At 34.5% G+C, this 27,883-nt stretch overlaps 1 protein-coding gene across 1 annotated transcript in view; it reads left to right on the top strand.

The window, feature by feature from the left end:
* Nucleotides 1–27,423, top strand: part of FMN1 (formin 1) — a 142,976-nt gene extending 115,553 nt beyond the window's left edge. The window contains exons 14-17 of the mRNA XM_085306681.1: nucleotides 10,878–10,929; nucleotides 14,436–14,585; nucleotides 25,763–25,847; nucleotides 26,515–27,423. Coding sequence (XP_085162807.1) covers nucleotides 10,878–10,929; nucleotides 14,436–14,585; nucleotides 25,763–25,847; nucleotides 26,515–26,559 — 332 coding nt within the window. The 3' untranslated portion in view covers nucleotides 26,560–27,423. The remainder of the gene's footprint in view (nucleotides 1–10,877; nucleotides 10,930–14,435; nucleotides 14,586–25,762; nucleotides 25,848–26,514) is intronic.
* Nucleotides 27,424–27,883: the final 460 nt, after the last annotated feature.

Raw genomic sequence — 27,883 nt, 5'->3', positions numbered from 1 at the left:
GACTTAAACTTGAATGGGTGTTGGATACTTACTTGTGTATAAGGTTATTTAAGCTTTCCACATCAAGTACTCCTTCTTTACATGTAATTAGGCAGCTCCTAGGACAAAGAAACTCCAGGCTTGATTAGGAGAACTAACTCTACATTTTTAAATGAAATTATAGTTGGTAAACTTTGGCTTTCCTTTCTTTTAAATGTCAGACATTATCCACTTCAGTGTAATTTCAGGTTGTTTGGGGTTTGATATGAACAATGAACAGAGTAAATTGCCTTAAGATTTAAATTTGCCTTTTAAACTTGAAAATTTCCCAAAATGTTGTATAGTAAGTTGTCCTGTTCAATTTTTGRTGTAAAGAAAATTCTGTCATTATAGATCTTTAAATTCCGAAATATATTATTAATTTTATTCTGCAAACAGTTTTATAAGTCCATTCAAGAGTTTTTTTTTAGTAGAGCAACAAATTAAAAGGAATTGAGTTAATTATGACTGRGTATATCACATTAGAGTGAATTTAGATATGGTGTTGATATGGTTTGTGTAAATTGCCATTTTCAGAAGTGTTTGTATCTTTTAACAGTTGAGATTTAATCAAGTGGTAGTAAAATAAAACTTCAGTGCTATAACTATAACTTTTCTACTAACATTTCAGTGTTTGAATTGTCTCCATCTTTTAGGATTTTACTTCAATGATTCTTTTCATATATTTCTATTCTTTTGTTTCCCTTTTGCAATGGCCTTCTATTATATTGAGTGAAGGTCATTTTCAAGAGCTAAAAGGTAACAATAAGCCGTGAGRTGGCAATAAAAGCCCAAAGGTATGGTGAAAAGAAATTCTGCAGCCATGGCCTTAGCTGCTGCTGCACTCATATTGCCTGATCATRTTACCTAATATTAATATTATCCTCTTTATTTTTACATGAGGAAAAATATAAGCAATAGAAAAACATATACATGCATACGTTATGGGGAAAAACCATCAGGATACTGCAGCATGGAGTCCAGCACAGAAAACAGGCAAATTGTAAAAGAACAAAATAGCATAGGGAGAGGCAATAATAATTATTATTGTTGTTGTTATTTTCCTGGTCTCGGTTATGCTACCACATGATTTTTTTTCTTTGCTGCGCTGTTTTCATTTATTGCTCTCATGATGGTAGTATCTGAGTGCTTTGTAGGAGTGAATTAAGCAGCATGACTAATGTGTGTCATGCATGCTTTACTTTTCCTCTCATCCTTTCCCCATAAGGAAAATTATAGGGCTTTGATTTAGAGATTTWAAAAAACATATATTTTGCTATGTGTTTATTTTAGAGAAGGGAAGCACAGAGAAGTGTTTGCCTTGTACTTGAATGGTTTGGTGTTTCTTGGTTTTTTGGTTTTTGGTTTTTTGTTTTTAAAAAAAGTCCATTAAAAGAATCCTGGCCAAAAAACTTCTTAAAACTTAGTATACTAAAAATGTGTTGCTTACCTCTGTATTTTGTTTGTGGCAAAAAGGAGAAGTATTGCAGGTGCAACTTTGCTTTTGTTCTACATTTTGTTTCAAATTAGAGGTCTTTCAAAAGTCACACTTACCTAATTTTTCCTGCTCAAGGCTAAGTTGTAGAAGGATTTTGAGTTAAAGATAAGAATTGAATTCACTGGTAGTGTGACAACAAATCATAAATATTTGTGATTTTGTAAAAGAGGTTATTTCATTTTGGTTTAGGAAATTATTACACTTATGGTTATGATTTTTTAATCTGACTATCAAGTATTTCTGCATAATATAACTATATAGTCCAACAGAGTTGTTTTTTCTATTAACATGTTCTTTAAGTAGACATTAAATAAGATGTTAAGTCTTTTTAAAAAGACATAGGTGATTTTTGAAGAATATAAGTTATTTTGTCACTATGGTTTTTTTTTCAATAGAATCCTATTTATATTTTGTATTTCCCAAGCTGAATCTTAGGATTTCATATTGAATGTGAGCTTTTATAAACGGGAAGTTCATTGGCTTAGAATTCAGAATTTTCTTAGAATAATTTCTCTCTCTTGTATAAGACACACCATTGTTTTTTCTTAAAAAGGATTCTTCTAAGAATCAAATATTAATTAAGGAATTAAAAAAAAACTTTGTAATATCAATAAGCTTATTAATAGGGTGGAGAAGAAACCGATAATTTTATTTCTGCTATGTTTCAGAATTATTAGACTTTTTTAAATGTCTAATGCCAGCAGTTAGTTTAGACTTTGTTTTCATTTTGGTTTGATTTACCTTTAAATGTGGGTAGCCATGTATTGGCTGATCAGTTTGGGCTTGAGGTTCCCCCCTCCCCGGCATGTCTGTGGGGCAGAGCCGAAGGGGGAAGGTGACTGTCACGCTTCCAAGCAGCACGTTTTTAGAAGGTCAGAATGATTAAACTCTTTCTCAATAAYGTAGTTTTTCTATTCGTGCTTTTTATTGACAGCCTTTGTTTCTTAAAGAACCTTCATTGCTTCTTTTATTTAAACAAAAACGCAGCAAAGAAACAGATGTGTCCCATATAAAATATGCAATAAATCTTGTCTCGCAAATTCTTTGCTCTGAACTTTCTGACAGAAACTGTCAAATATCCACTTTAATTCTGGTATAAAATGCTCACTTTGTGTCATGGCGCCAACCACCATATGCTGGAATAAAGTCAGTAACCAGCAATAAAAAAAGGCAACACGCGCACCTTTGAAACCGTACGAGCAATCAGCGGCGAGAAAGGTCCGTGTAAATCTATGGAGAATTAATCTCAGCTTTGCCACTATCCTGCTGTGCGTTTACAACGAGACTTTGCTCCCGACCACCGCGAGCGGCTTGCTCTGCCGAAGGAGCGTGTCCTAATGAGGGGGAAAGGCGGGAAAACAAAGCCGCGGCCTTGAAGCCCCCTCGGGGCCGCGGCTCCGCCGGGAGAGCGCGTCCCGGCCTGCTCGGACCGGGCGGGCCGCTGCCCACTGCCCCTTGCCGTCCTCTCGCTGCTCCGGCGACGCCGATCTTTCCTCAGCTCAGTCAGCGGGAGCGACTTCAGCTCCGTAAACCGCGGTTGTCCTCCTGCAGGAGCAGGCGGTGCTGTGGCTTCGCTCTCCTAAAACGTCTCAGGCCGCCGGTTTTGCAAGCTTTCCTGAAATTAGCTTCGTTCCGCTGGTGTAATTACCTGTTCTTTACCCCCCAGAGGAGCTGCTGGCTCGCCGCCCAGTTAACGCGGTGTTTTGGTGTTGGCGTCTATCTCGTGTTTCCGAGAAGACCWGGTTCCCGTTGGTGATAACAGCCGTTCATCCTGCCTTCAAACGCATCATCTTTGATTTAAAAATGTGCTGATCCTTAATGTTTTTACTTCTGCTTACAACAGAAGATCGTAGCGACAGTAAATCTGGATGGTTAATTTTCCCAAACACAGAACAGATTGGATTTAACCTTGTTCTGTTGGAAAGGATTAGAACTAATTTTCCAGTTCTGTAAACTGTTTAGATATGTTTAGTCATCTCAAAGAGATTAATCTGCAAAAACACATTTGGAATTAGACCACAACACTATAGGAGTTTATTAAAAAGAAATTAGAACTGTAATATATTTCTATACTGTTTAAGCACTAACAGGCTTTAAAAACTATTTATTCTCTGGAGCCACAAGGATGGGAGGATGAGAGCTTAATTCTGGCTAAACTGCATCTTAATAGAGTGCAGTTCATAATAATTTAATTGGAATAATTTGAAAAAGGTACTGCTGATCCTTGCATTATAATTAATAACTGCAGAATACTGGAAAAATAAGATCAATGTTAGTTCTAATTTGAATGAAACATTGACTTTTTGTACAAGATAACTGAAAAAAAACTTTAATTTGGATATCTACTCTTACAGAATATTGTAAAAGCATCGTATTGAGAAACATAGATACCTGCTGAGARAGCTGAGAAAATATGTATAAAAAGTTCTTTTTTAGTTGTTAGTTCTAATGTTCCAGTAAACTGACCTTTGTCAGTGCGTGTGTATGTACACAAAGGTCTGTACTTTGTATGCTTCCRTAACATAAAAAATACTAAACGTTTTAAAATGCTTAAAATTTTCTTCATATTTAATGTTAATTAGTCCTTGTCTAGTAGTCCTAGTCTACTTGTCTAGTAGTCATGATTACTTATCAGAAAACRTAGTTGAAGCTAACTTTTCAAGACTGCACAGAGACCCTTTATGTGATGGAAACATTTGTACATTTTCATCATTGAATGTGGGTTTCTTAGTTTAAAAACAATTTTTGTACCACTGCAAAGGAAAATAAACTTGTAAGGACTGGTTCAGGGAAGCATGATTAAGACCTCATGGACGCAAGTGTTCTGAAGATTGTTTTGAAAGGTTTTAAGATGTCTATACCAGTATTTAAACCATCTAAAAAAAAATGCATAGCCAAATCCTGTGTTAAAAATGTGGCATTTTCTAATTTAGAGAAGAGGTAAAGGAAACAAAGCTTATGGGATCATACTGACCATTGTTTGTTCCCCTGCCAGTAATTTTTTAATGCACTGGCCAATTTTTACTAAATGTGATGGAGTTAGAGGTCCTAAGATATTAAGCTCTTAAAATCACAATAAAAATACGTGACTAAACGGAGAACTGTGACCCTATTAGCCTTCCAAGGACAGAAAGGCTGAGTCTTGAACTCAGCCCTTATTAAGCATTAATGAATCCACCTGGAAACTAACCCTATTGTGCAGATCCATAGTAGACAAGTTTCATTAGTTCCTTTGCTCCTGGAACTGCTTGTTTAGCTCATACGACTGAAGAAAGATCTGTTGCAGGATGGGGATAGGAGTGTTTGTTTAGGGGGGGKTTGTGTTCTAATAGGATAGAATAGAAAACTGTGTTAACATACAATGAAATACTTAGGTGCAGTTTCCAGGTTGTCTGTTGAATTTCATGAGTTCGTAAAGCCTTCAAATAAAAGGTTAGTGACTAGCTAAAGAACGTTAACCAAATAATACATTTTAGAAAAACTAGCTGCTAAGACTCTGTTTTTATTATTTTTGAAATATAACATTGTTATCAGACCAAAAGCTCCTATGTAAGAGTGATGGCCTCTAGCCATGTTAAATAATCTGTATTCGTATTGGGTATGGAGTTTTCTAATTAGAAATTGAAAACAATCGAAAAGGAAAACATATCACACTATTCTCTCGTTTGCTATGTTTATATATGAAGTTAACTCTTAAGTAATRAGATTTCTTTTGTGTAGAACTAACTCAAAAATAATAGAATGTGGAAATGRCAGGAAATTTAGTCTTTATGATACAGTGATATACAGATACAGCTTGAGAGATACAGGGTTTTTTTGAGTATATTCTTCCTAGAACAGGACACACAGTATTTTCAGGACCTATGCCAAAATTTCTGACACTTCATAATTTACTAAAAACCCTTAAAGTTATTTGGAAAGCCTCTTCAAACTTTGAAGTATAACTCTGAAATTACAGAATTCCTTTTTTCGGTGAGAAAAAAGTTTTCATGTCTGAGAACTTCTGTACCTTCTGTTGTTATATACTTTATTAGGTGGTGTCTTTTCTAGAAGTAAAATGAACAGCCTTGAAATTGTATTTGGTATGTATGAACTATGAAGCTTTCCATTATCCCCATACCCTATGATATCACATTCAAAACTGAATTTCCATGTCTTTAACAATTCAAAAACTCAATTTTCATACTCAATATCTTACTTATTCTTGTCGAGCCATGTTTTCAAAATACAGTATTTTCCAGTTTAATAAATTAAAAAAGGGGGAAAAAAGAAAATAGAGATACCTTTCTTCCATTCTCTGATTTTACATCCTCTTGCATTCATATGTATATTTTCATGAACACTTGTTTATTTGCATATGACATTTGTTAATCTCTTTAAAAGATTCTGTTCATTTGATTTTCATTCCTTTAAAATTCACATTTCAGGAAAGTAGATTCTGGCAAGTGTCAGATACTGAATTATATTTTAGTTTGTAATAGCATCCAAATCGGTCGTAAAACTTGCAATATGTTTACTCAGTGCTTTTGTATGCAGGGCCTTTTTTTTTCTAGCCAGTAAGATAACGCTAATAATAAAAAGATTAAATGAATGTTGGTGATACTTAACACTTTGCTTGAGATAATAGCTGCATGCTTCTAACAGATATACTAAGCAAAAGATTTCTTAAAAGTGAGGTCTATTCAGAAGGTTTATATGGTAACAGACCTACTGAAGCCAAAATCGAGGGAGGCCAAATTCAGTCCTGCTGTTGAGCCTGCTCTTCTTTGTATTACTGTAGTGTCTGGGAGCATAAACCTGTGCCGAATTCTGCACGGAAAACAAAGAACATCTCTACTGGTTTTGATGAGCTCTCTGATCTGCTTACCCATCTAGTAGGCTTTCTTTGAGCATTTTCTTCCAACTTGCTAAGTTCTTGATTAAATAGAACAATTAAGAACAATTTCCTTTGTATGACTGTTGTTTTGGGGGATGGAGATATATATATATATATATTGTACTTTTGCCATAGAGTTTTCTGACTTCAGCTTCTGCTTCCTAGGAATACAAGCAATGGAAAATTTGGATTACAGTTTGGATTTCAGAAAATTTGGATGTCAGTTATCAAATGTTGATAGATCTTCATACTTCTAAAAGGGCCAAGAAGAGTAAGGGGCCGTTGTTGCATATTCTGCTTATTCTGCAACGTCATGGAGTGTGACATTTTGTACTTGGAAAGTGCCAAATAGTTTCTTCCTCAGCCCTTGATTAAGAGACCAGTACCATTTTGTCTTTCCAGGTCATAGGAAGGCTTCTCTTGACACTCTTTTGGCATGTCTGCTTAAGAAGGTTTAGTCTCGACTAATAAGGAGGCTGTGTTCTTGTGAGCACAGGAAATGTTATAGTAGCCTCTTCTCATTGTCCTAAAAGCCTCTGTCCAGAGTCTAAAGTTCAGAGAGGAATTTCAGTAGGGTTTTTTGGTTTTTGTTCTCATTTTTGCGTATGTTTTGCTTGTCAGTGTGTCTAAGATTCTGTCTTAATCTTAACAGCAGTTGGTTGGAAAGTGTCAGTCAGAAAAGACTCCGTCTCCTTCCTTGAAGCAAAAAAATGCAAATAGCTTGTTTTTGATTTTTTTTCCCTTCTCAGAAAAGCTTATAATTTTCCAATCTCTAAATGTTCATGAAGCATACCTTTTTGAACCACGTGAACTCAGCCTTGAAATGTAAAACTAATACTTCTAATTTCTCCATCCTGACAGCTAATTCTCCAAGAATTAATGTGAAGATGCTCTTTCCTCCAGAATGTTTATAAAGCAAAGTTTTAAATCAGATCATTCAGTGTTGAAAATAATGAGATTCTGAAAAATGTGAAAGCTGTAATGTGCATAACTAGATCATTAGACTTATGTGAACCAGCCTTCTTAAATGCATTCATATGTTTAATGTCAGAGAGCAATGACAGTAGTAAGTGTTAAAAGCTTTTATTTGGGAGGTAGATGTAATGTAAGATTTTTGTGCTGTTGCATGTCCCCATTTTTCTTTCTTTGTCCTCTTAGAGCAAGTCATCTCATCATTCTGCTTGCCTCTGTCCAACTTCCAGTCTGTACCAAGATTCAATCTTTTTTTTCCCCTTCATTTTTGGGGGAACTATTTCACAGTAGTCCCTGCATAAAGATCTCGGCTCTGTTGTAATTGGGAGCTGCTATGTGTACATAAAACCTATTACAAATATATTTCTTTTCTGATATGTTCTCAGAATAGTGTTATGCATCCTGGTTCATCTTCCACTAGTAAAGTAAGTTTTGTAAAGTAATCAGGGTTTTTACTATTTCTCTCTAGTACTTTTTCTCTCTTAGAACTGTTTCAGGATCATGGCTGTTCAAATTCSTTTTTTCTCATTTTAGTAAAAGGACAGCCCCAGAACTGTTCCAAATTCGTAAGGTAAATTCATAAGATAATCTTCCATTTACTCCTTTATTCTTTGAGCTAGATTCAGGCACTAGGATATGTGATATTTCCCAGTGACTGGCCTTCTGAGTCTATCTGTCTATACCTGTTCGTGTTATAAAATAATATTCTTATAGCAAATTGGAACTTCGTTTTTTGTAGATACTTCCTTTCCCTTCAAAACTTTTGTCTCTAAATACATACAGAAATTCTTGACTGATCCTGGCTTTCATTCCTATATTCAAAGAAGATATATTGGTTAAGATTATCTGCCTGTCATAAGACTGGATCTGAGAGTCTATTCAGGATATGGACTTAATCAAATCCAAACAGTAAAGCATATTAAGAAACTGCATTTGGACATGAAACCAGACAGTAAATTTTGCATTTGACCATTTCCTGTCATTTTCAATGGTAGTCAAGCTCAGTGACTCAGCCACAGAAAGATGTCTTCTTACAAAATGCAGCATATGAGAAGTTATTTTGAAGGACTTCTACATAATCTGTATGCATGTAATGTAGACCATCTATTTCTACATTATAGAATAATTTGCTGCACTGAAAGTGGATCAGGAGATTGAAGCAGCAGAGGCTGACACCGCTATATTTAATGTATGTGGTTTAGGGATTTTACTTCAGGTTAGATCTGCTCTAGTCTTATCTTCTGAAGTGAATGTCTCCACCTCATGCGTGGTTCAAAGCTGTCTGAAGGATCAAGCATTGTTTTGACCCTTTCGTCCCTATTAAGGATCGGAGAGGACTTGGTGTGGAGCTTCCTGTTTAGTTTCTTCTTAATGGAAATTAGTTTGCAAGCACCGAAACTTCTTTGCAAATCAAACTAAACCGAAGCTCAAGAAATGGAGATAGTGAGGAATTCACTTCAAAACCATCCTACTACGACAACAAATGAAAAAACTAATATCCAGAGTTGCTGTRTTTCATTATTCATTTCTGTCATCCTTTTTTTCAATAGAAGAAATAGTAAATGAAAGTGTCAGGAGGCTATTGCAAAACAAACAAAATGAGATTGTTCTTCATGCTACATGTAGCTCTAGAACACTTGTCAGGGCAATTTTTGGAAGCTAAGAGATTTATAAAAGTTTAAGCAGAGACTGGACAAGTTCATGGAAGAGAATCCAGTGAGAATTACATAGAAGTGGCCTCCAGTGTCCAGTGCAGGAAGTCTCTGAACTGCAAAACTAGGAAGACAGAGAAAACGTTGAGGGAAATGATAATTTGCTTGCCCTGTCCTTTTATTCTTCCTGAGTGTCTGCTTTAGCCTCTGCCACAGAGGCAGTTATAGTTATCACCTAACGAAAACGCTATAACTATGTTTTCTATATTAGTTACTGTGCTCTTGTTAGGAGCAATTATATCAAGAACTTCTATTTCTATTGTAACAGTTTTTGATCTCCTTAAAAACTAGAAAGCGATTATTAATGTAATCATAAACTGTAAATTTTATATCCAGTTCTGCTTTTAACCCTCTTTGCTTTTCCATATGTAGTTAATTCTGTATTATGATGAACTGTCAGAWTTCTGAGTGACATTTTCAATTTCTAATGATGTAAAAATGTTTAGAGCTGTGGAAATCATTACCATAGTGTGAATTAAGTACAGCAGATTAACTTTAGCCAGATGAATTTCTCAGGATCCTGAAACAAATACAATAAATCAAAGGTGCCCTACTTCAATTGTAGCTGTCTTGCCACCAGGATTTGATGTTAAGAAATCAACGGTATAGGATTCATTGTTTTCCTTGCCCAAGGCTCACAAAATTGCTCCTTAATTTTCCATGCTGACATAATCTGAGGAAGTGCCTCCAATGCGTTTGCCCAGTATAAGTATGAGTTAAAAGTAATTTATGTTTTGTTAGCATACAGCGATGTTCTGAAGTAAGCCAATTTTTAAGTGATTTTAACTACCTTGGTACAAGCCTCTGTGTAGGTATCGATTTATCAGTGGCGTTGTCTGTGAGGTCGGTTTATGACTGTATTCCAACCAGTGTAAGCACTCTTGTAGACGGAGCCCCATAGAAATACGGTTCCTTATCTTTTTATCATCACAGAATCTGAATTCTGTCTATATTAATATTTGCACTTACAAAATTGTTCCATTGTGAAATAGGAATAACTTATCCAGTTTAAGGTTTTATTTTGTTTTGTTTCTTTGCATAWATGGTATTCTACTGCAGTTTTTTATGGAATTTTTACTTAGAATTAAGAAGAATTGGTCAACATTTTGAAAAGTAACTAATGCCTTTGAAAGATATAGTGCTTGAGTATACAGCTCAGAAAACATTTTCGGAAGTGCAGGATACCCATTCCTTGAGAATCGAATCCTTTTAAATAGTCCATGTGAGTATTCAGTAACAGAGCTGCTCAGATTCACTAACCATGTTTCAAACACTTGGCTGCTTTTTCAAAAAATCATGTACATACCGTACATTTAAAACTTGGTACATGTGTTTTCACTTTCCAGCTTCCTGAACAAAATGCAATAGCTATATGGAACAGTTGGTGTTAACTATGTTTGATACCTGTTCAGCAATTTACAACTATTTGCATTGCAAAAACAGGTTTAAATTTGTAAGTTTTGGTCCACAACAATAAAGAAACATACGTAAGCTAGTGTTCTGTTTTTAAATTAGAAATTCGAGTTTGATTATTTATTTTTTATTTTGATTAATATTTACTACTGYGTATTGTAGTAATGCRTTTAACATGACTTTTCAAATCTGATACACTTCATTGGTACATTAGAAGTGTTCATTTAGGTAATGTATACAAGAATTAAACAATAATTGAAAATAGTTTATCACTTTATTTTGCTTAGTACACAACCTGTCAAATTTTGAATGCAATAATGTGTAATCCGTGTGATCTCTAAAACATTAAGGCAATAATTCATATCTTGGGAATGTTTTTCGTTGGCAGCTAAAGAAGAACATAAAAAAAAAGAGAGCAGTTTGGAAAATGCACAAAAATGGTAAGTTTTATGCTAGTGTTTTCTAACAGTTTATTTTGGTCAAAGATGTTGTTGATGTTAGGAATTGCATTAAACAGGAAAAAGCATCTGTACTTCAAAGAAGAAATACCATGCTTCCTGAAGATTTCTTATGAAGTCTTCCAGGAAAAAGTTTAATGGATAGCTGATCTATTGGTTTGAGGTTTAATTACTGTCAACATTGAACTGGATACTAGTCTTAAAGAATATTGCAATAACTGATTAACTACTTAGTGTAGTAAAAACATATTCCACTGCCACTGCACCTTTTCGCTGTTTAGGCTGTTGAATGTACATTAAGAAACCAGTGAAATTCTAATCTTTAATTGTCTGACCATCTATGCCTTACTTGTGCCAGAGGAGGAGGCACGCTAGGAAAGAAGTGAGATAAACTGATGGTTTCTAGGCAGATTACAAATGACACAAGTTAATATTTCTAATATTCTTCACCAAATTATTTTGGGGGGGTTAAAGGATTTGCCTTTAACCTTACATATGTTAGCTGTGGAACTGCTATAATTTGGTTGAGGTAATTTTAATTGTCACAGCTTTTAGTTGCTTTTTTGTAAAGCTATGACAAAAGTTTTGTTTGCGTGCAAAAAACAAAAACTACAAGATTTTCTTTAAAATGTCTTTCATTTAAATTTTCTTGTGCTTTCCAGGATATTTTGCTCTCTCTATATAGAATGTAACATATTTTTAAAAATGTTTTTGAAAGTTTGCAAAACAGAACTTTTCTTGCATTGTTGAAGAGCATCCATAAAAAGTAACAGATAACAATATTTTGTCACCTCGAATTAGAAAAAATAGTTTTCTCTATATCTCAACTCTATTGTGATGCCATGCAATAAATGTAGAATTGATTATTGCTTCAGAGTGTATATAGCCATAGAGTAAATTCTTTTTAAAAGCTGATCAATATTTTTTAGTCACTGTCACTAAAGGCGTATCTGTGGTAATTTAGATTTTTTTGTCTGATTTGCAAAATTTGGCCCAGAGTCCGTACACTTACCGAGACACCTATGCCTTCTTAGGGGGTCAAAAAGAGAGGTAGGAACTTCCCAAATGCAATCCAAGTCTCAGGTGGACTATTTCCATCTGCTGCAGCTGATGCCTGAATTGGCTGAACTACGGACTGACGGGTCAGTTGGGGCTTTCCCTCCTAATTTCATCTGTCCAGACTGGCTGGCTGCTTGGCTTTCTACCTACCTAAAAACCTGCTTTCTGAGGCACACTCATTTTCACGTTCTACCTGCTTTGCAGCCCTTCTGAAGCAGAGTAGACCCAACAGGGTATGCAGGCACAGTGAACATAATTTGCAGGTGACTTAAGGAATTAGTTATCTAATACAAACTTCGGGTTTTTCAATTGCTTACTAAATGTTCAGTATTTTAAATTACTGCTAAAAAGATCGGTTGCTTTTGAAAGTCATGCCAAGACAGCTGTCTTAGAARTGCTTTCCGAGGTTTGGGATGGAGAAGGGCTGAGTAAGGAAGAAGAGTGCTTGACTTTATCACGGTTACTGTTTTGCGAAGCAAATCTGAGAAGAGAATTTCTCATCCTAATATTCCTGGCTCAGCTATCCTAGTCAAGGGTATGAATAGCYGAGAGCTATTTGGCCCAAATTAATGTAATGGGACTGAAAGTCACCTTAACTCTACCCAGTAGTGATAAACTGTTTTAACCATACAATGGCATTTCAGTATTTTTAGCCATTCTAGTATTTTAAGTATTTGAAATCCCAAAATACATTACACTAATATTTAAAGCCACATTAGCATTTTATTTTTTATTTATTTATTTTCTCCTTGTGTTGTCACTACAGGACAGAGTTAAAACCCCTCAACTGTGAATGTTACGGGCTCATTTCTGTTTCTTTGTGCAGTAGTTACATCTTTGTGATTCCTTTACCATGAATTACTGATTAACATGCTTCCAACAATAACTACCTTGAAGCATCTGGAGCAATTTTCTTGATTTTTTTTTTAATTAAAATAGTCTCATACAAACAATATGCAAGAAATGTAAAGGTTAATATATGTGAAGATTTCAATAACTTTATTGTATTAATAGGTTACCTTAAATGATTTTAAATGTCAACAATATCTGATATTCTCCAGGATGTCCAAGAATTTCTATCCAACTTCATAACAAAAAAAATGGAGCATATTGGCTAGTCCACCTAAATTCTAAGTTGCTTTACTTTGATTTTATGCTTTTATCTTGCCAGGATAAATTCTATGTTTTTGGACGGCTGCTTTGTATTCTTCAAGCCTAACAAAAACTTTGAATCTCAGTTTAAGGCAAAAATCCTTCTCCCTAACCTGAGCATTTCCATATGAAAACATACAATGTGTACGGTGCAAATTCATATACCAGGGAAGAAAGAAGTACTTGCTCAAGCTGAATCTGTTGCTTAGGCAACATCTGTTGCATAATTTGGAGACCGGATACAGTTTTTTAAAACATCTCTTATTTTATTTTCAAGATATATGCTTTCTGTGTTCTGATTTAGGACCTATACACAGCTATAAAAAAGAATGTGATTTTCTTTTGCCTAGATTGAGTGTATATTTCAATGGAAAAAAAAAGAATTATTTTGAAATATGCTGTTATCTTTCCTTTTAAGTTATTGTCTTATTTTTAGTAAGTCTCACCAGATCTTACAAAATCAATGCATCCACTTTGCAGAGAAAAGTGATTCAGCCTTCACAAAAGCGAACTTTTTATTTTTCAGATCAGTTTTCACATACCTATGGTCATATAAGTCATTTTAGTTTATCTCTGCAAAGCAATATCATAACGGCTAAAAGCATAAAGTACCTTCTGTAATAAAAGACTATTTTGAAAATAGTTTTATAAGCATTCTGCAGGTATAGTAAAGAATAAAAGCTTTACAAATTGGCAAGGTACTCTCATAAGATTAATTGCTATTATCTGCTTATTGACACACCTGGGAGGAGATAATTTACTTTCAGTAAAAACCCACAAACTGGCTATTGGCACCGTCTGAGATTCTATCACTGCTACACAGATCTCTTTCTAACTACTTATGAGGTGTCTTTAACTAAAGCTGGTGATTTTTCCCTGACTTAGCATATGACTCTTCGGTAGTCCTTCAGTAAAGGTAAGTGGCAAAATAAGATCTTTACAGAGTGCTATAGAATAAAATTAAAGAAATAATTAGAATATAGCATTTTTCAAAATACAGTAAATTAATTTTTCTCAATAAAATTGAACGCGCCGAATTTGCCTGGGTGGCATGTGCCTATGATGTCCTATGCATCCATAACCAACAGTTCTCCTCCTGGGAATGAGTTAGGTGTTGGAAGGTTAGTTACACTCAGCATGAATTGCTGCTATGATTTTCAAGGCTGAGGGTAAGTTATGGTAATTACGAGTCTTGACTACTGACTCAGGAACCAGCCCGCAAGGGAGCTCTTTCCCCAGTGGGCTTATGTGTTGACAGTCTTTTTTCCCTCCCCTAGCTTTGAAGAAACAGTAGGATACTTTGGGATAAAGCCAAAGCCTGGTGAGAAGGAGATCACGCCAAACTATGTTTTCACGGTGTGGTACGAGTTCTGCAGTGACTTCAAGACCATTTGGAAACGAGAGAGCAAAAGCATTTCCAAGGAAAGGTAAGGTTCTAATAAAGTCATTAATACCATTTTAGATGTCTGGGAAACTGTTCCTTCTCAAACCCAACAAATTATACTCCTATATTTCACAGGCGTCATTGTTTTCTTTCAGATCTAATGGACATCAAGGAAAGATTATTCCCTCAGGGTGCGTAGGAAAATTCACCAAAGGCATGCTGTCCCCACAAAAAGATAAACACATATAATCTGATAAATTACACTTTTGTAACCCCTTCCAATTACTAGCTAGTAAAATGAAAGGGGAGCTGTGCTAATTTGTAACAGATTGCTTCTCTGTGCATTTTCATGTTGAACTAGCCTAAATGAGGCGATATTGCTGTCGCAGACAGTACAGACAAATAAAAGTGAATGCTTTTCCAGTTAATATACTGCACTTGCATCAAAGGGAAGCCCCAGAGATTCAGGCTACACTTAGCGCAGTGTCGAAACCCCACACTGAATTTACAGCACTGCTTCTGACTTTTGATATCCTGCTGAGGACATCAAACTACATGCCGCTAGATCTCACCACACTCCCCTGATTTTATTAGTTTGAGTGAAAAAATAAAATATAAAACCTTCAATTATTTGCTTGATTTTTTAAAAAAAAGAAGCTAAAAATCTTTTACAAAGAGAAAATGATTCCATTACAAGCACAGCATGCTCACCGTATCTCACTCCATTTGAAAAGACAAAATGGGTGGTAATGTAGTCATGCTTTGGAAAAAAAATTGATTAATCACTTTCAGTGTGAAATAGAAATCCAGGTGTATATTCCAAATTGACATGAGTTTAACAGAAAACTTAAAAGGTATCAGCAAATGTAGTAAACTCACACTTACGTTCTCCTTTTGCTCTCAGAAGGAATTTTAGATTGATGTAAAAGCACACTTTTAGAGGACAAGATGTAGAAAGTATAAATTTTGAAACTGTCAACCTTATGAGCCTTGTTTTACAGATATTCTAGATTTTAAACAGTTAAAAATCATAGCTTTTTGCATCATGTATATTATGATTAATTGATTTTAGAAGCTGACAACTGTGAGCATTTACAGAGAATCTTTTATTTTCCTTCTGCCTTGTTCAATGTAATATGGATTATGGATTGAGCAGATTGATACAATCATGCTCAAGGATCATCTCAGGAAAATAATTTCTGCTGATTCATAATTTACCATTTTCATTCCATACAGTTATGAGGACTAAATATTCAAGAGAAGATCTAGACCATGCACCCATTCCTTTTTCATTTATGTCATTACTACCTTGCTGATGGCATACAATGATCCCTTCAAAGAAACTGATTTTAACTGCTGTGTAAAGATTTTAACACTACATTGAGACTCATAGCAAGAAACTTTGAGAAGTTTTGTTGATATATTAAGAAATCTTTTTTTAAGTGAATGGCTATTTTCTGTGCTTTGCACAGAAGGGTGAGGTGAGAATTTCTCATTGTTTAATAAATCTGTAACTAGCATATAAAAATAAAAATATAGTGCAAATATTTGATCAGTTCCTTTAAATATATTTAGTCCTATTCATAAATGTAATGCAATACCAGTAGAATACAGAACACCACCTACTATGTTTCTTCGAAGTGCTGACATTTTCTGGATTATGTAGACTCTTTTTCAGAGTTCACTTCAAATTATTTTCACAGTTTCATTAATCTTGAAAGGACAATTTGTTGTCCTTTGCATTTGAATTCTGGGTGATTCATCAAGACAATGAGCTRCTGAAATGAGGAGCCTTGTGTAATAACTAAATTAGAATGACAGAAGAACTTTTTTCATCATCCTAAAATGTTCTGCAATGTGCTGCTGAAAAGAAGAGCCTCATGAAACAACTAAATTAAAACGACAGAAAAACTATTTTCRTCATCTGAAAATGTCTTGTAAAGTCATGATCCTTTAAGGGTTCTGTTCTACAAAGTGCGAGACTGGCACTTGACTAACTACTGTCCAAAAAAGTCTGAAAGAAACCTAGGAGTCATTGTGCTCATTGGTAACTAAAAACCCTAGTATGAGAGGAATGGACAGCTGTCTTCCATAGCTGGGTGCAGCTAATTAATTGGATGCACTATTTGTTTTGCATTTTTAGAAATTGTAATTAAAAAAAATATGTTTATCATCAACCATTCCTTTTGTTTGGAAGGAAATTTTAAATTGGAAGAATTGGCAGTGTGGGTCAATATTTTCAAGCTTGGCTGTCAAATCGGTCTAGCCTTCAAAGCTCAGGAGGAGCTGCAGGAACTTAACCGTAAAATGTCACTGAATTAGGCTAGTCATGTACATAGCTAAATAGGGATTTAATTGTTTAGATTTACATGAAAATGTTCATATTGGGTTATATTTTGTGTCTCATCAAAAATGGCTCGGAAAGTTCAATATGTAATTGCAATACACAGAATTACCATTGATGTGCCAAGCCAAATGTATCATTAGAAATATATTAGCTTAAAATCAGTAATGGCAAGACAGTCAAAAAAGATCTCAGATTCAGAAATTAAAATGTTATACAGAAAACTAACTACTTTGGATTGCATAAAATCTCTAAATTTCAGGAAGAAGGAGGCCACTACCACCTTTAACTAAATGACAACCTCAGCTGCAAGAGCTTGTTTTGTCTGAAAACTATTTGGCTTCTAAATGTAACAAAACTGTAGAAATCTAATTAGATTTCTATGAGACTTTTCCTTAAAGTAAAGGAAACACTTTAATTGGGCTGCCCTATACTTAACCTACCATGAAAATAAATTAGCTGCCTGCAAAATATAGTAGAATCATTGTCTTTTTCCTGGACAAAATTTGCACATCATTTAGGAATGCAAGACAGAGTTACAGGCAAGCAACAAACCTAGATAGATATAATAAATGGCTGTAGAGATAAAATGAAAACAATTTTGCAAAACCATATTCCTGATAGAAATATGATGGTAGTTTTCCTTCCAGTGCCATATTTCCTTCTATATAAGAATGTAACTATAATACATAAAACTTGCTTTGAAGATTACCTCTTCATTACTSCCAAAGAGTTCCATGTAAATGCACCATAATACTCACCACATGTTGGAGGCATGTGAGATTTTGTGCTGCCTATAGATCCATTTTTGGTTTTGGCACCTTTTTAATTTGTACATCTGTGTGTCCAGGTGCATCAGCTATTCTTTTTGCTTTCTTCTGTTATAAAATTTTGAGATGCTAACCAAACTGAAGTCTAAAACAAAGATAGATTTTTCTGGTAATGAGGCGCGTATCCCATGGTATATTACATATAATTCCACTCTCATTTCCTTTCTGGGGACTGTTACTTTTTTGAGTGGGCATACCTATGATTTCAGAATCAATTTAAATGTATGTTAACAAAAATTTATAGGCATTAAATATATATGCATAGTTATGTATGTGCCTATTAAAGTATATATTCAAAATCTGTTAAAATGTAATTTTAAAGTGTATCCTAACAAAGTCTGAATTTAGGAAAAAAGTGTAAATGTTGGAAAAATTCCAGTAGTTTGCAGTGAGTATTTTCCTCACAACATGTGATTGTATGTGTCAGAAAAGCAATCTGACAAAAATTATCATTATGTGCTAAGGGGCTTACTCTTTACGCTGCAAAGATAAGATTGATGCAATAGTCACTGTACTGGATTAAGTCATCTCTTTCAGACTGAACATAAATAAAAAATTTTATAGCTAAGAAACAGAAATCAGAAGAGAAAAAGAGAACCTAAGATTGTCTCAACAGTTAGAGAAGACATAATCATTATTTAATCAACAGAATTATACAGTCCATATTCAGCATAGCGAAAGCATGTTCTTTTTTCTAATACCTTTTTTCTTGGATTCCATCTCTGGCAAAAAATTTATTGATGGTCTCACCTTAATCTTGTTGTGACTTTTTACTGACTTATTAGCCACAAAGGCAAGAAAAGCTTTGAACGCAGAAACTCTGAACGTAGCAGTGTGAGTAGCTAGTGGTAAACAGGAAGGTATCCTAAATATTCTAAAATTATCCTAAAAATAATAAACACATGGAGAAGTCCTCAGTTACTTTTTGTTGTTAAGAGTAAGTTGGTGTTGGCTTTAGCTTTGTACTTAACTCTTCCATTTTTGGTGTTAATTTACTATATACAGAATAAGTTGTGTTGGTTGCTCTCTATTTGTGCAAGTGTAAGTTTGAGGAGGTTTTGTTTGTAATAGCACATGTCATAAGAAATACTCTGTAAATAGCAAAACCTCTTAGCAGTGCTAGTTGATACAGTATTTAAGTCAGATTTTTTAAATAATATGTAATTAAAAGAAGCTGTGTTGCTCTCTTGCACATAATAAATGAATAAAAACTGACAGAAACACCAGAGAAGAAGTAATGAACTAAATTTTCATTTTCAGTATTATAGTAAGGGAGGTAGAGAAGTAATCTTCAGTTCAAGAAGATATATCAGTTTTAGAAGACCAGATTTATTTTATAGTTTAATTTCAAAATTAAATACCTTCAACTGTATTTTGCAAAAACGGCAAAATCTAACATAAAGTGGTGCTTTGTTTTGTAGTGCCAGGAACACTTACAACGTTTTTAACTCATATCCTTTCTATCTAATCACGGTACCTGTGGTGGTTCTCTCCACACCCATGTAACCTCATGAAAGGGAATGGAGAAGTTACTGAAAAGTATGCAAATATAGTACACAGGTACTTAGAATAAGAAAATGCTTAATCTAGATGAAACTTCAGTGACTTTTTGAATGGAAATTAATTACTCAATTTGGAATTTTTGCGAGACCTATAAAATTGAACTGTTCTGTTATTCTTTAGAAAATGAAATAAAAAATAGAAAACTACCAAAAATCCTAAGGCACTAGAGTGAAAACCAAGCAATTAAGTTTTACCACATATCTGAAGACAGCAGCTAGAACCTGAGTAGAAATGCTGGCATTAAACTCTGTGGCTGTATGACTGAAAGTGAGGATGGTACTAATGGTTGTACTTATAGGTCTGCCTATTATGTATATATGCTTTCAATGGGAAAGTAATTAAATTTATTGGTTTTGATAATATGTGTGACATACATGGCTACGCTGTGGTTTTGGTGTAACCTCCTATAGTATCCCACAGATGGTTAAAATCTTGCCTGCAGCCTTTAAACCGTACAAATAATTCATTCATAATTTTTGTTGGTGCTGTTTAGATAGTTGACATTTGATTAATCTAATGCATTGTATGACCACTGTGGTAAGGTTCATTCCTGCCGTGTGTATTCACAATAGTTTTGGAATCTGGCTTTCTCGCTTTGAAGTGATAGTTAAACTAAATATTATCGAGCAATGTGGAAATCTATGGCACCACCTCTCTATATTTTCCCTTCAAAGAGAAAAATGCTAAGCGGTCTCCTCTCAGTATGAGGGTAGCCATATCCTTTCTCTGCTTTGCTTCTCTTTTGCCCATTTTTATTACCTCTGGCCTCTAAATTTGCATCTTTTGGATATCATTTATATGTTATCTAAGACAGTGAACAAAAAACAGGGTGAGTGTCCAACCTTGCAGCTGTTTTGATCTGCTTATAGATACAGTGGAACGCACTGTATCGAGCTTTAGTCAAATACTCCAAAAAAGGGTGTCATCCAGTTATCATAGAATCCACTTATACGATCTAAAATCAAAAAAGGTGAATGTGACAAGTACTGTTTGATTAGTATGATAATAAACTACTSGTCTAACAAGTGGCAAATTAACATCATACGGTAAGTGAAGTTTTAAGGAAAGATTTGAAATATGACCATTAGGTGACGACAGATTTGTGCTGGGAGTTCCTTGCATACATAGTTCCAGTGTGGGGAAAAGACAGTATGTTTGTAAGAACATTTGAWAAATGAGCCCTAAAAGCTGGCATTGTTACCAGGCTGGAGGCCAATAGTTCAGTGATATTGAAAAGCTTTTGGGCTGAAGTAAGTTGTGATAGAGTGAGGGAAGAGAAGGAGAAAAAAAAGTGATRATATGATGGAAAGGATGAGTTCTGTGTTCCTACAGTTGCATTTTGAGTAGATTTTGGGTGGCCAGTGTAGCCTTTGTCTATACCAAAAAAGTAGCATTCTGTTTATCCTGACCAAGGACTTTAGAGCGTGGTCTGTGCCAGCTCACACCTTCTCTGACTCAAAGGGAAAGCATGAGTGAAAATGATCCTAAGTTTATCAGTTTACTTCCTAGTTTAACAATATCTTTTCCTGTAAGAGGGAARAGTATTTTCATGAGCTTGTTAAGGAAACTTTAAAAAGTACAAGCTTATATGTGGATTTTGTTTCTGTTTCCTCAGTTACAAAATAAAAATAATTGACTGTATTTTCATCTGATGTTAGAGGGCTGACTTGTATCTGGTTTACAGAGGGAGTCAACACCTGCCCCTGAGAGGCAGGCAAAAGCAGATGATAATCCCATTGATTATAGTAGAGATCCAGGTATAGTGTTCAAATCATAATTCTCCTCTTTAAAAAATCAGTTTTGATCAGTTCATTCAATTTTKTTTTCCATAGTGTGTGTTAATGTACAGTAACACTTGGTGTTACGTTTGGCACCACATCTCCTGCATTCATTAGGATATATTGACCTCTGGCTCACTGCTGAGTGAGAATAATGTTTCTTTTGAACACATCCATGTTGCAGCTGGTCAGATTTCATGGTTTAACAAACCTGMATTCCTTAACTTCACTTTTTTTTTTATCATAAACACGCTGCAGCACCAAAAAGTATTAATCCTTATTGTCTTGGAATGGGAAGTAGCTGTGCCATTCACTGGTTAATGCTGCCTAAAACACAGTGTGTGAGAAATATCTATGATTTCATTGCTTCYTCTACTGAAAAGATTTTAAACCATGCATTTTTAAAAAGCATGGCAGAGGCCTCCACTGAGATGACCCTGACAGAAATAAATCTTCAGCTGTTTTCTGTAAAGTCATTCTTATTTTCTCTGTGCAAAAAAAAAAGATTGATTTTCAATGTTGTAATTATTTGCACTTAGACTAGTCTRTCTCTTGAGCTACACAGTCTCTAAGCTATTTATGGAAGATAAAATTATTACCTTTATTATTGACATACCCTGTCAGCCTAAGAAGGATCCATAGCCTTGTTATAATACTGAACAAAGACTATTTGAACTTTTGTAAATATTTCCAAATGCTGGAGAAAGAGGGAACACATCAGTTTTCTAAATCAGCACCTTCATGCCCTCTCCTTGGATGACGTGGTCAGCTGCTCTCCTGTCCTTATTGGGCTTTTTTGTCCTCTCCACTGCTGTGTTAMTGTCCTTGCTAATTTTTTTTTCTGTTTTATTGCTCATTTCTATCCTTTCTTGCCTTTCTATTTTACATCTATTTCTGTTGACTTTTCTATTCCCCTTTCTTTCTTCTTGATTTCACATCTGTTAACTTCAGTCCCAGTTTCTCTTCCCTGAGTTCTCTGAAAGTTAGGTAGACTAGTGTGTCCATCCATACCATTGTACACTGATATAAAAGGAAAAAAAAAATCTTTTCCTTGAGTCAGTTCCTTTGCACGTCTCCAAACTCCCTTCTGTGGCCGTGCCACTCTAAATGAACAGTTCCTGTGAACTCCTTCCATATACATTAGCTCCCAGAGCAAAAACTCAGAAGAAACGGGTACAGCGTGGCTGGTGGGACGCTTGGTCCATACTGTTCAGCCTTTGCCTGCAAGTTGCAAACYGTGAAACTCAGGGCTGGATGCTGCTGCTGTTCATTCCAGGATCAGGCTCTTGAGAAGGATACCACTGTCATGCTAAATGTGAATATTAATTGAATTATTCTAAATCTAAGACCTAATCAGTCGCTGTTATCTTACCAGCTGGTTATTGCACTGTATTAATGATTTCTTTGCTTCTTAAGAAGCCATTTCACTAGGAAAGACTCTGCATCCTCTCCCAGCTGGTGTCTCATTTAATATTCGTCCAACAAATGAGATCAAGCAAGATGCAGTAAGCATTTTAAGCCCTTATTTTGCAAAACTCAGCACCTATTAATGCACTAGTTAGTCTAGTAAATCTACAATAAATGCTTTAGTAATGTTTTTGAATTATTCTTAAGCTATTTTGTTGGCCATTATACTGAACACAAGACTTCCGTGCATTTCCCATGTTCTCAGAAATTCTTTTCCTTTTCACCTGGTTTCTATAAAGTATACAATATTAAAATTGGCCACCTTCATTAGTATCTAATATAACTGTAGTTACTCTTAAGGAAGAAGAGAAATTTAAAAGAATTACACATTTGTTTAATTTACATTTGGACATTCTGTCACTTACCTTTTTTTTTTTTTTTTTTTTTTTTTTTCTATAAATAGATTTTAACAAGTAATTGCTGAACATTTAACAACAGCCAAGGAAGTTTATGCTTTTGTGGAAAGAAGTTCAACAATTTAAGTCTATATAAATTCTCGTAAGCTACATCTTAAATACCTTTTAGAACACATTTAATAGTTTATTTGAAGTTAGTTAATAATGATATGTTGTGTGTTGTATCTGCAGATTGGTTAGTAACAATGTATGGATCTGACAGAATGRCATAAGATAATAAAGAACTTAGTTCTATCATTTTAAATGTGCTTTTTTGTAGTTTTGCTCTTCCTATGCTATATTCATCTCTAGACCTYGCTTCTAATTTTTGGTATTTCACTTAAAAGCTTTTCAAAGTTCTGATAGTATTTGCTGTGCTCAAATGGCAATATCGCTTCTATCTGCACTAAAGAAAAGTGGTAGAAAAAAGACAACAAACAGAAAAGAGGCATGGCTTAGGTGAATTAAGTTTGTCAAGTCACTAGTTAATCGTTCTTTTATGCATAAAGTGTGTGACTCGATTTTACTTGTCTGTTTGAGTAGCAGACTATCAACTGGGCACATACTCCACTTTAAATGAGGACAAAGAATATTGYGTGAGTTTGTACGTTTTGGCGGGAGGCTATCATAACATTTCATGGACAATCAAAGTTAATTTTTTTCATGAAAATGAAATAATGGAAAGTAGTAAAGAGTTTCATTTTCAATTATGTACTTCTGTTTCTGGGAATGCCTGCTAATCTTATCAGTCACATGTTAGCAAAGTGATTTTTTTTCCCCCTAGCAGACCAAAGTGCAATATATAATTAGTCTGTCATTTCTATGAGCCAAATATCACATGATTCAAATCATGTTGTTATTTTGTATTCCAAACTATGCATTTTRTTTAAAAATTCTAATAGGTTTCCTGGAAGTTGTGCAACTACRGAATAAAATACACAGATCAAAGCTAGGCCTCAATCAGTGAAGTGCATAATGTTCTTTTTAAGTGTAAAAGTTTATAATCCTAGAATATTCCCTTCAGATGAAAATGCGGACTCTGAATGTTTGAAAACTATTTGGAAAACAGACCTATGGCTAAAGAGAAAGTGATTGAAAATAAATTGTGATCAAAATAGGGGAGAAAACTTGTGGATAGTACTAAATAAACTGCAGATATTTTTAAAACTATACAGAAGAATAATTTCATGTTCATGTATTTGAGGGTGTATTTATAGCTTGAACCAATGTAGTGGATAAACAGWGGAGGAAATAAGATTTCTAAAATGTAATGTTGCTGTTTCCTTCTGTTCTTAAGCACTRGAAAGCAAGAAATCACAAACACCATTAACTACCCAATAGAAGCTTCAAAAATGCCTGGCTTGGATGAGGAATATTAGGCKCCGGTGCTGAATACTGATAAGCACAAAAATGAATTTATGAAACTGTTTTGTATTTTTAAAAAGATGTACAGAATCTAATTTGCTGCTAGTGTTACAGTAAGGAAGGAAGCACACATCAGTAATTGCAGCTATAATCCACATTCCTTTTTTGCTTTTCTTYCAAAATTCCTCAAAAATTGAGTGTGTCAAGAGCAGTTTGAACTGGACATGGTATTTTAAATACCTTTTGACTAGCCACAGCATAATTATTTCTACTAGTGGAAAAATTAAATTAGAGAAGAAAGTAGAATTTGTCAGTTGAARAGTGCCAAGAAATGCACTGTTTATAGGAAAAGACTAATTTGATGTGCATTAGTGAAAATTGGATTGCTGAGTTTCATTTGCTTGTTTGCTAACAGAAATCCACTTGCAGATTCTTTCCCGCTGCATTTCCTATATGGAAGTATAAGCTAGATGTCCTTAGCATCAACATTTTAAAAGCACTGGTAGCTGGACAGATCCTATCTTAGAGTGCCAAGAATTTTCCTTCTTTTTTATCACTGTATTTMGGACATAATTTCTCCTGCCCTCTCTTCTGAACGTAAGAGAAAAAAGCAAAGTCCATTTCTGTTAAACTCTGTTCTCCTTTTCCTTCTGCTTGAATTTCTGGTTGGGTTCTCCGTGTTAAATCCCAACTGAAACAAGGGTTCTGCCTGCAAGATCCTAAGAGTAAAAGGCAAGTATAGAGGAATCAGATCAATTTTCTTCTTTCCCCTTATCTCAATAATACTTTTAGTAAATTGGTCTGTAGCTGCCCTCAACACTATTTTARTTGTCTGTAGGCAAGAACCTCTCCCTAATTTGCCTTTCCTCAATCCCCACATCACTTAGGTGGGTCTATCCTTACATCTAAAGGAGCAGAGAAAACATTAAAGAAAAACTGACATTTCAAGGTTTTCAGAGGATATGTAATATATAGCCTGGCAAACAATTAATATAATGTCCAGAAAAATACTAATTAGGCATAATGAAAGATAGTATGGTGTAATCAAATCAACCTAAAATAGTCTATTCTCTGTATAGGAAGGATCTAGCCATCTAGATTCTGATTTTTAAGAGAAGTGTCCTCTTGCTTTCATACTGCGGCTGTTTTCATTTCATTTCAAAGACATTCTGTAAAACGTAGGTCCTGCAAGAAGAACGGAATGAGAGAACTCTCTTGCCTGGTGAGATTTTCAGTGASCAGTACAGACAGACTGTCATTAGCTTTTGATTTTCACCTTAGTTAAAAAAAAAGTATTCTGATCTACTTTTAATACATTATTAAGTRCCTTTGAATAGTAATTAACAGTTCCTTAAGCTAATGTGCCTGAAGAAGGCAGTGGAAATGATTCTTGCAGGTATAAGCATATACCAATCAGAGGTAGAACAATTTTAATTTCTTTGAATCTAATAATGTCTTCTGTGTGTATCTTGTTTCAGAATTAAAGTGGCTCAGCAATCAGTAAGCAAGTTAACTGCAGAGAAGAAAGTTGAAACAAAGAAAATCAATCCTACAGCTAGCCTGGTATGATGTATTTCTGAGCATGACATTTGATGTTATTTGTTACAGTATTCTGGTCATTCAGAATTACGGTGATTTTTCCATTCTTGTTGAACTGTGGTGTAGTATGCTTCAGCAGTTTGAGTGTAGCAGATTAATATTCTTCCCAAAGAAAAATCTTTAAACTTACACSTACAATAATTCATCGATTAGGTTCAAAACTTAGCTTAGTTGTGGGCAAGCATGTCTCTGCTAGTTTAGATAACAAGATATGAGAAGAGCTGCTGTTCTGTTTTCTTCCCTTCTGCAACTAAAGTCTCGTGTATTTTCTTCCATGCYATTTAGTACATTGAGGCTCATTTTATAAATTTGTCCCATGTCCAGGTTTCTTATTTTCTTCAAAATCTTACAAAAATTGTTTGTTCTGTTGAGCAATGGCAGAAGGGATTAAATTCAACTTTATTCCTTGCTGTTCCCCAGATTTTTTTGATAAGACACTAAAGGAGGACTAATAATTTACACTACATTTCCTTTTTAATTCAAATTTTTTTGAATTAAAGAAAAGTCTAATATGGTATGACTAGTTTTGTACTTCTCAGTATTCCAGACCACATGCTGATGGCAACCTGAGAACAGATGGAAAACTAGAGAAAAGAATGATAATAAAACTCTTATTTTTCTTAAACAACAGAAAGAAAGACTACGTCAGAAGGAAGCCAGTGTGACCACCAACTGAAAGAAGACAAATGAAAATGATGAGTGTGACTTAATACCTTGCATGATGCTTTACTATGCCCATTCCCGAGGGAGCACCTTATGTTAGATGCTGAATTCTACTTTGCTGATCTGTTCCAAGACAATCCATTAATGATATTTGAGTTCCTTCAAAGGGGTTTGTATGTTCAGTAGAGAGAGTTCTCKTAGAAGTTGTTTACATGTGAATTCTAGAACGATTTTCTGTAACTCTTCCTTACATTGCTTAAAATGTATCTATTTTTAATGGTTATTTGAAGTACTCTATGCCTAATGCATTAATATGGAAGAGCTAATATCAGAATTTTGGATGCTGAGTTAAGCAATGACTAACAACCTGTAAGTTATTTACAGAGGCTTTGTGTAGATTATAGGAAATATGCCATTCAGCTCACAAGAGACTATTACACCGTATTTTTGTTACTTCAGTAGTAACTGAGGTAAAACAGATTGAGGCTAAATAATTTTATAGTATCTAAGTATTGGATGCATCTTTCTAAAACTGATTAAATGTAATAATAGATATATTCTGTATTTTACTATAAGTATTTTTATAGAAACCTCAGCTTATGTCAGACATTGAAATGGAAACAATATTTTGCACATGAAAGAAATAGTTTCAAATTCTATAGTTGTATGATTGAAGGCATAACTGATTCATTACTTTTATGGTTTTGACCTAACATTTCCTACATTCTGAACTCCAAAGGAAAAATGATAAAAACATATACTTTTATTTCAGTGTGTATTGAAACTATCAACTCCATAAAATAATGTGTTTATTAGTCATTTTTCATTGAACTAATAGAATAATATATCTCCCTAAAGTCATACATTCACCATTACATCTTGAGCTTTCAATTCTATTGACAGCTTTCTTTTAAACAATTAATATCTCACTCTAGAACATATTTTGCAGCCTACTRTTGTCTCCCTGGTTTTGTATGAATTAAGTGTCAAGAAAGAAATAAATGAATCTTGCTGTCATCTTGGAACATTATAACTATTGCATGTAAAGTAACATTTAGATCCTGAAAAAACTAGAGAATATCCACTGTTACTTGCAGATTTTTACTGCAGGATTCAGATGCAAGGAGATGTCCTGCAGCAGGAATTAGTTTAAGGTAAAACAGAAAAGTGACTCAAATACAAATACAGTAATGCCCTATAAGTAGGAACAACAAACTGGAGAAAACAGGCTTCTGATTGCTGTTCATAAGGAAGAAATTTCCTTTCTTGAGATAAAGGTGTCTGAATTTTGTGAGTAATAGAGAAGTTAGGTAAAGCAAAAAAGTATGAAAAAAAAA

The sequence above is a fragment of the Rhea americana genome, unplaced genomic scaffold (genome assembly GCF_003343005.1).
Source record: "Rhea americana isolate MKP2758 unplaced genomic scaffold, rheAme1 scaffold_245, whole genome shotgun sequence".
In the NCBI taxonomy this organism is placed as follows: Eukaryota; Metazoa; Chordata; class Aves; order Rheiformes; family Rheidae; genus Rhea; species Rhea americana.
The sequence above is the reverse complement of the archived record's forward strand: the minus strand, read 5'-3'. Positions and strand labels throughout refer to the sequence as shown.